Consider the following 8362-nt stretch of genomic DNA (forward strand, 5'->3'; position numbering starts at 1 on the left):
GAGTCACGTGGTGCCGCTAGCAGCTCCTTATATGGTCATGAGGGCTGAAGGGAGCAACGAGTTCAGACAGAGGCTGTTTCTGAGAAACACTGAACACGCTGTCCTCACACACACACACACACACACACATTGTTCTCTGCAGCTCCACACGTCCACCCCCTTTCTCACTTAGAACATCCCTCCGGTTCCGGTTCGGCACATCAGCTCGTGTGCAGAATCAGGATCCGGTTCTGATCCACTTCACTAAGAGCTGGTTGGTTCTGAAGGGGGATCAGGGTGTGTGTTTCGGTCGGAACCGATGACGGTGTTTAGGTCATAACGGTTCTGATGAGGTTCGGTTTGTGTGTAAATGGTTCCGGCAGAGCCAGACTAAAGTTATGTAATGTTGGTTCGGATGGACCGGTCCATTTCAGGGGGGTGGGGGGCTTGTCTCACGGAGGGAGGAGGCTCGGTTCGGAGTGAGTGTTCTGGTTCGGACCAGTGGACCTGATGAAGTGTCTGAAGCGGTTCTGTCCCCCCACCTGTACCTGCCCCCCCTCTCCCCCTGACTCAGCGTGACGTCACGCCGCCGTACCCCCCTCCCCCCGGCAGCAGATGGTTCGGTCCAGACGCGTCACCCATTGTTTACAAATCAAACGGCTTGTTTGTGTGTACTGAGCGGAGTGGAGCGGCCCGGTTCGGTTCGGTCCGCAGAGAGATGCCGAGTCTGAAGGAGAACCTGCTGGCGCTGCAGCAGGCCGTGGGCCCCGCGGACGTGGACGCGCTGGTCACGCAGATCGGAGAGGCGCTGCAGCTCCACGGGGCCCCGGGGGGGAACCCACGGACCGGGCCCGGGTCCTGCGGGGGCGCGGCGGGCCCGAACCTCCAGCAGAACCCCCGCGGCTGCTGCCTGAAGATCCGGAACCAGCGCGGGACCCACCGGACCCGCAGCCCGTACCAGCTGCCGAGCCACGCGGAGCCGGACTGGGACCAGATCCGACCGTGGAACCGGAAGCGGGTCCCGGTTCGGGTCCAGGAGGAGGACCCGCACCGGCTGCTGCAGGAACTGATTCTGTCCGGGAACCTGATCAAGGAGGCGGTTCGGAGGCTGCAGTTCTCCCCGGACTGCAGGGAGCTGGGCCGGGCTCCGGACAGCCTGCCCTGCGCCTGATGGGAGGACTGGACTGGACTGGAACACTCTGAACCAGACTGGACCGGATGGGAGTTCTGGTTCCGTGTTTTTATAACATGTGTCTCATGGAGGGAACGTGTGGCTCTGCGTGCACGCGCCTCGGTCACGTGCACGCAGTGTTCTTGAACAATGATTACGTTTTGTGGGGGCGGGGCTTGATCAGACCGGATGTTTACAGTGACTGGCCCCCCACCCCACTCCAAACTGATGTTGGCGTCACCTGCAGCAGGTGAGGCTGCTGACGTCAGAGACTGATCTTGTTTGTTTATTTCCTGTTTGTGTGTCCAGAAGAATCACGTGACTGCTCCGTAGCGGAGCGCCTTCAGATTCCTGACTCATCAGGGCTTTTATTGTCTTAATAATAAACACTTCCTGTTTTCCACCTGTGAGGTTCAGCTTTCTCTCTCTCTTTTTCTCACGCACACGTTTGCGTGGCTCTCTGTGGGGACTTTCCATTGACTTCCATTCATTTCTACAGCCTAACTCTTATCCTAACCAAAACACACACACACACACACACACACACACACACACACAGGCTGCAGCGCCCCCTGCTGGGTAGACTTTGACTGGTCCGTTTATGAACGAAGCGGCCCAATCAGAACACACCAGAATCTGTGGACTCAAGTCAGAACTCTGAATGAAAGAAGAGCTGGATCTATTTCAGGCCAGAACCCGTGGCCCTCCTGGACTGGGCCGGTTCCGCTCAGAACCAGAGCCCTCANCCGTACCCCCCTCCCCCCGGCAGCAGATGGTTCGGTCCAGACGCGTCACCCATTGTTTACAAATCAAACGGCTTGTTTGTGTGTACTGAGCGGAGTGGAGCGGCCCGGTTCGGTTCGGTCCGCAGAGAGATGCCGAGTCTGAAGGAGAACCTGCTGGCGCTGCAGCAGGCCGTGGGCCCCGCGGACGTGGACGCGCTGGTCACGCAGATCGGAGAGGCGCTGCAGCTCCACGGGGCCCCGGGGGGGAACCCACGGACCGGGCCCGGGTCCTGCGGGGGCGCGGCGGGCCCGAACCTCCAGCAGAACCCCCGCGGCTGCTGCCTGAAGATCCGGAACCAGCGCGGGACCCACCGGACCCGCAGCCCGTACCAGCTGCCGAGCCACGCGGAGCCGGACTGGGACCAGATCCGACCGTGGAACCGGAAGCGGGTCCCGGTTCGGGTCCAGGAGGAGGACCCGCACCGGCTGCTGCAGGAACTGATTCTGTCCGGGAACCTGATCAAGGAGGCGGTTCGGAGGCTGCAGTTCTCCCCGGACTGCAGGGAGCTGGGCCGGGCTCCGGACAGCCTGCCCTGCGCCTGATGGGAGGACTGGACTGGACTGGAACACTCTGAACCAGACTGGACCGGATGGGAGTTCTGGTTCCGTGTTTTTATAACATGTGTCTCATGGAGGGAACGTGTGGCTCTGCGTGCACGCGCCTCGGTCACGTGCACGCAGTGTTCTTGAACAATGATTACGTTTTGTGGGGGCGGGGCTTGATCAGACCGGATGTTTACAGTGACTGGCCCCCCACCCCACTCCAAACTGATGTTGGCGTCACCTGCAGCAGGTGAGGCTGCTGACGTCAGAGACTGATCTTGTTTGTTTATTTCCTGTTTGTGTGTCCAGAAGAATCACGTGACTGCTCCGTAGCGGAGCGCCTTCAGATTCCTGACTCATCAGGGCTTTTATTGTCTTAATAATAAACACTTCCTGTTTTCCACCTGTGAGGTTCAGCTTTCTCTCTCTCTTTTTCTCACGCACACGTTTGCGTGGCTCTCTGTGGGGACTTTCCATTGACTTCCATTCATTTCTACAGCCTAACTCTTATCCTAACCAAAACACACACACACACACACACACACACACACACACACAGGCTGCAGCGCCCCCTGCTGGGTAGACTTTGACTGGTCCGTTTATGAACGAAGCGGCCCAATCAGAACACACCAGAATCTGTGGACTCAAGTCAGAACTCTGAATGAAAGAAGAGCTGGATCTATTTCAGGCCAGAACCCGTGGCCCTCCTGGACTGGGCCGGTTCCGCTCAGAACCAGAGCCCTCAGCTTTCATTGAGCCGGCTGGTGGAGGTCCAGCAGACGGTTCTGATGATGGCTGCTCCAGTAAACATCAGAACCAAACCAGCAAAGAGCTTTCCAAAACAGAACCAGCTGATCATCTAACAACCATCAGAGTAAAGGTTTGGACCTTCCGCTGCCTCCATGTTGGATGTGACATCATCACAACCAACATGGAGGCTCTGAAGCTGCTTGTTTACTCTTTACATTGATTTGGTTTCGAACTGCTGGCTCGTCCAATCACAGGAGCAGAAGCTTTTGTCATTGTTTCAGCTGTTCGTGGCAGCAGGTGGAGACGGTCCTCTGATCAGAACTGACCTGGTTCTGTTCGGCTCGGCCCTGTGGTACTGTGTGTGATTTTGTTCGGTTCTGGACTCGGGTTGTTCTGCGGTCTAGCAGAACCTGCTCACCTGTCCACCAGGTGAGTCCTGGGGCCCAACAGGTGCAGTGACAGCATCAGTCCAGCAGATGGCAGCAGGACTCCCCAGAACCTCCAGAATGACCAACAGAACCGGGTCAGAGTTCTGTTCACTCTGGGAGGCTTTTATTGTGAAAGGACAGGTTCATCTAATCAGATTCCAGGTTATTTCCAGGTTGGTTCCTGTTTTTTTAATTTATTTTTTACATCTTTATTGGCAATCTTGGAAACATTGACGTTGTACACAAACATAAGAAAAAAAAGTAAAGGAAATAAATTTGCCAGGCGAAAAACATCTACAGAGAATTATAAGATATTACAATTGTTTAATAAATTTACAGTTTTAATGGCTTTTGGATTTTTAGAATAATAATGTGATGATTGTATCAAATCAAGTCTTTAATGAAGATAACGAATAAAAGCTGGTTTTTGCTGAACTTGCGTTTATGTATAAAGTATTTAGTAAGAAGTAAAATGAGGTTGATGTCAAAAAGAATCAGTTCTTGTTAAAAGCAGTAAAGCCAATTTTTCATAACTGAGAGGTTTGTGGGGAAAAGGTTCATGATTTCATCCAAGAGGTTTTGGTGTCGCTCCAAAACAAATGATTCATGTGTTCATCCTGAGACAGAAAGAGCAAAATGCAGCAATATTTAAGCATTTCCTGTTGTGCGGCGCCTGTGGACTAGTTTACGGAGCGTCTTTAACTTGGTTAGTTGACGAGGCAGAGACCAAACCGTCTCCATGGATGAACAGCAGCTCAGGGCGGATCAGCTGATGGAAAGGAACGGATCGTCTCTGGAATCGGACGCCAGACGAGTTTCGGCAGCAGAAGTTTCCATTGAACTGCCTGAGTTTGGTTCCTGAGGGATGATGGCCGGATCCTCAGCAGCTACTGCAAACCACAGAAACTCACTGAACAAACAGCTGCTTACATACATCATGTTAGTTTCTCCAGCAGTCAGTGTGCAGATTTATCCTTGTAGAAGAACCTTATGCCAGATTAAACATCTGTGAGGAGAATATCTGGGCTTGGAGATCCAAGATGGCAAACAGAGTTTGGACAGTTTGACTGGAGATTTAAGGGTTAAAGATCCAGAGCAGAAGAAATAAAAACCAGCAGAGAATATAAAATTAAAACATGGCAGGTTTAATCATCAGAGTTTAAAGCAGAACGGACCAGAACCAGGACCAGAACTTGTCCAGAGTTGCTCCAAACGTGTCGTATCGTCTGCTGGTGCTGCAGTACTGAGACCGGTCTTGGTCCAGTCTTGTCTCGGTTCTGCTGCCTGCCGTATTCCTGGTATTTGTCTCGCTGTTGGATCCGGCCGCCAGCAGCAGGAGACGGAGGGTTCTGGTCCTGGTTCTGGTCCTGGTTCTGGTTCTGATGCCTCCAGGCGACCCAAATAGAGGAAGTTTCTGATTGTAACTTTATAGCTTCAGTGACGAAGAAACCAGATCCACATGTTTCTGAAGCTGAACCCAAGAAGTCCGGTTCTACAGAACCAGAAGCTTCTTTGAAGTCGAGAAATAAGATAAACTATCATCTTCCACTAACTGAATAATCTGTGGTATCAGGACCGTGTTGACGTTCTTTCATGAATCCTGACTCGTCGATAAAACCCAGTAAAACATTTTTAAGACGTCTGGCCAAAACTAAAGAAGTATCTTATAATGGTGATTTAACAGAACGGGAGCCACTGGTCCAGAAGAGGAAGGTCTGTGTGGCTCCGCAGTCAGAGAGCAGGAGGAAAGGGGCCAGAGATTCATTTAGAAACTGAATGTTTCATAGCATGTTAACCAGAGGTGGCCGCCGTCGGGCCTGAGGCCCGGCAGCCTGCATGTTTTATTCTCTGGTTTAACTCCTGGATCACATGATGGATCATTAGAGGCCTGAGAGGAACATTGACAAGGTCGTCACCACCAGCAGGGAGAGAATGAAACCTGCAGGATGCCGGGCCTCCAGGACCCACTGTGGGCTCCCTGATCTAAAACATCCAGTACAGAGATGTCAAAGAGCTGAGCTGTATGATCACCTATAAACGGTGATTTCATCCATTAATTTTGAGGTTGTGTATAATATTAGCGTCATCGCGACTCTTTCTTCAGTTTTCTAGATCTAATGAAGCCCTCTGCTCTCATTTTCTACATTTAATTTAAGCTGTTCTGAAAAATCATTTCTCTCCTGACATCTGATCCACTGATTTCAGGAAAAGAGTCGTTAAGTTTGAAATGATGGAATCTTCAGTTTGTTTCTTTTTACCACATTTTCTTAAATATTTTCCCATTTCAAACTTCAGAAGTTCCCAATTTAACCTGAAAACATTCTCACTATTAGCTTTGGACCAGAACCTATGAAAGATACCAGAGTGTGGATAATATAATCACAAACAGGATTTAATTCAGAGCTGCTAACGCGGCTTTAGCATCTCCAACAGTTTTAATAAGAATCACAGAAACTGTTCTGGTTGCTGGACTTTATGTCATGAGGTTTTCAGTCTCCAGACGCCTTAACGCTGACTGACTGAGTGGAGAAACCTTCTGTTGGACTTCATTCATTTCTGTCTCTGTGCTCCTACAGGTCCGTTTAGACCAGAACCCGACCAGAACCCCTCACTGTAAATTACCTTGAGAAATAATGACAGTTGGTTGTATAAGAACAGGCTTTAATGCCGAAAAATGATGAAATGTTAGAAGCCATACATGTCATCCAAATGGATCAGAACCAGAGTTACATTCACCGTCCAGCGCCGGTCCACTGAGCTCCTGATTATTCTTCTCAGTCTGCTCCCTCTCTAAAGGGTCTAATCAGTTTCAGTCTGTTTATGTCACACATAAACATGGTTATGTAAGCTGCAGGGTGTAAGCAGACAGAAGAGGCTAAAAGACACAGAGGGAAACACAGAATCAGCATCTGATATGGTTTGATGGAAAAATAATAATAATATAAAACCAGCATGAAAGCTCCTCACTGGGCTGAACCTGCATGATGAAGGTGGCCCACCTGACTGAAGTCGCCCCCCACCTTCTTCAAATCAGACAAAATTGGTGTCAAACGTTTGTGCAGCAAATATTTTCGTTTGTGCTGCTATCATTCTAAAGATATTAAGAAAAATGTTTCTAGAGGTCATCAAAGGTCAGTGAAAATCAGTTCATGCAGGATCTGTGAATTTCATTTAAATTATAAGTTGCTAACCTACAAACATGAATAATTTAATTTTAACCTGGAACAAATTCAATTCATACTACAACACCTCCCAAAACAGTCGGTGACCTGTAACTTAGCTTCTGATCACCAGAGGGCGCTATTAGACAAACTGTACTTTTGAAATACAAAAAATAAGAATAAAGCCAAACAAGAACAACATGAATCTGAAATGGCTCATAAAACCCAATGTTGTCACTACAGGCAATAAAATGCAGTTGTCCTCACAGTGGAAGTGTTGGTGACATTGGATCAGACCGATTCTTCTGTCACTACTGGAGTCCTACCCAAATGATGATGCACCAGACAGAGAAACACCTTATTGTTGCTTTTCATGCAACTGGCTCAGTTGTAAAAAAGTTTGTCAGGCCAAACGGCTTGACTGGACACATCTTCCTGTATCAAGGAGTTTTAACAGGAAGCAACAAGTCCCACATCCCTGTGGTTCAAATCTGTCTGATTTGAAGAGCTTCGGTGTTCTGCTTCAACACAGACGCAGCAAACTGCCCCCATGCTTCATCCGAGTGGACGTGGCACACCTGGTCAAAATGATTTCCCAGTGGGATTGTTTGAGGAAAAAACCTCATTGGGTGAAACCTTCTATGTGGTTCAATGGCACAGCTGGTCAAGTCGCAATCTTTGGAGGAAGCAAAGGTCCTAATGCGCAGCGTTGCCACTGTGGCATTAAGTGAGACAGACGGTAATGACATTCATGGTAGCCCCATCATGTCAGAAGTGTGAAAATCAAACCTTAAAAGCAAAATCGCAGATGACACTATGTCCATTCCCAGTGAAGAGGAAGCAGAAGAGGTTAGATTGGATCAATGCACACAAATAAATACTGAGTTGAGGAGGTGGGTGACTACGGTGGCCGACAGGCGCAAACGCGCAGCAACAGAGAAAAGATGCTAACAAAAAAGAGACGCAAACAAAAGTCCCTCCTGCTTTGCTCGACCAAACAGCAGAAGATGCCTCAGCACTGAGGGATATTGTTGAACGGATCAATGACTGTTGATGTGAGGCTCCACAGACAACGTTTCACAAGTAAGATGGACATATGTAGCCCCTGGTTAAAAACCATGCTCTTAAGGCCCTTTAATATTTACAAAATATTTACAAGGTTGGTTGTATTTACACAGAAAATATAAGCGAGAAACTTGTATTATTGTTTTTGTAAATTTTTTATCTGAGTGATTATATACATGCAGGGAGCAGTTACTGTTGTGAGTAGCGTGAGAAAAAAATGAGAGACACAGAAAGCCGAAGCTTTTCTGGATGTGACGTGTATTTATTAAAGACTGTATTGAATTTCCTATCTATGAAGTAGTTTAGGTTAACGAGGGACAAGTGAACTCAACATAGAAAAAAACAGAACGGAACAATGGGATGATGGGAAGAAGAAGGGAGAAGCTCATGGAGACCGCTGCTAATCAAGAATCAATCAATCAATCAAATTTTATTTGTATAGCACATTTCAACAGCAAGGCATTTCAAGGTGCTTTACAT

General features: G+C 48.9%; 2 protein-coding genes across 2 annotated transcripts; both read left to right on the forward strand.

The window, feature by feature from the left end:
* Positions 1 to 579: 579 nt before the first annotated feature.
* LOC106943195 (GSK-3-binding protein-like) lies at positions 580 to 1560 on the forward strand. The gene has a single exon (XM_015026535.1). It carries the CDS (start codon positions 698 to 700, stop codon positions 1148 to 1150), a length of 453 nt encoding a protein of 150 aa, XP_014882021.1. The 5' UTR covers positions 580 to 697; the 3' UTR covers positions 1151 to 1560.
* A 360-nt stretch (positions 1561 to 1920) lies between these two features.
* Positions 1921 to 2888, forward strand: LOC106943194 (GSK-3-binding protein-like). Its single transcript, XM_015026534.1, has one exon. The coding sequence runs from the start codon at positions 2026 to 2028 to the stop codon at positions 2476 to 2478; it is 453 nt and encodes a 150-aa protein (XP_014882020.1). The 5' UTR covers positions 1921 to 2025; the 3' UTR covers positions 2479 to 2888.
* The last annotated feature ends 5474 nt before the right edge of the window (positions 2889 to 8362 follow it).

This window comes from Poecilia latipinna, unplaced genomic scaffold (genome assembly GCF_001443285.1).
Source record: "Poecilia latipinna isolate Pla-1442-1.1 unplaced genomic scaffold, P_latipinna-1.0 Scaffold4971, whole genome shotgun sequence".
Lineage (NCBI taxonomy): Eukaryota > Metazoa > Chordata > Actinopteri > Cyprinodontiformes > Poeciliidae > Poecilia > Poecilia latipinna.

Bases quoted from the DNA above. Each gene is read 5' to 3' on its own strand.
- LOC106943194 (XM_015026534.1), top strand. From the start codon at position 2,026: ATGCCGAGTCTGAAGGAGAACCTGCTGGCGCTGCAGCAGGCCGTGGGC.
- LOC106943195 (XM_015026535.1), top strand. From the start codon at position 698: ATGCCGAGTCTGAAGGAGAACCTGCTGGCGCTGCAGCAGGCCGTGGGC.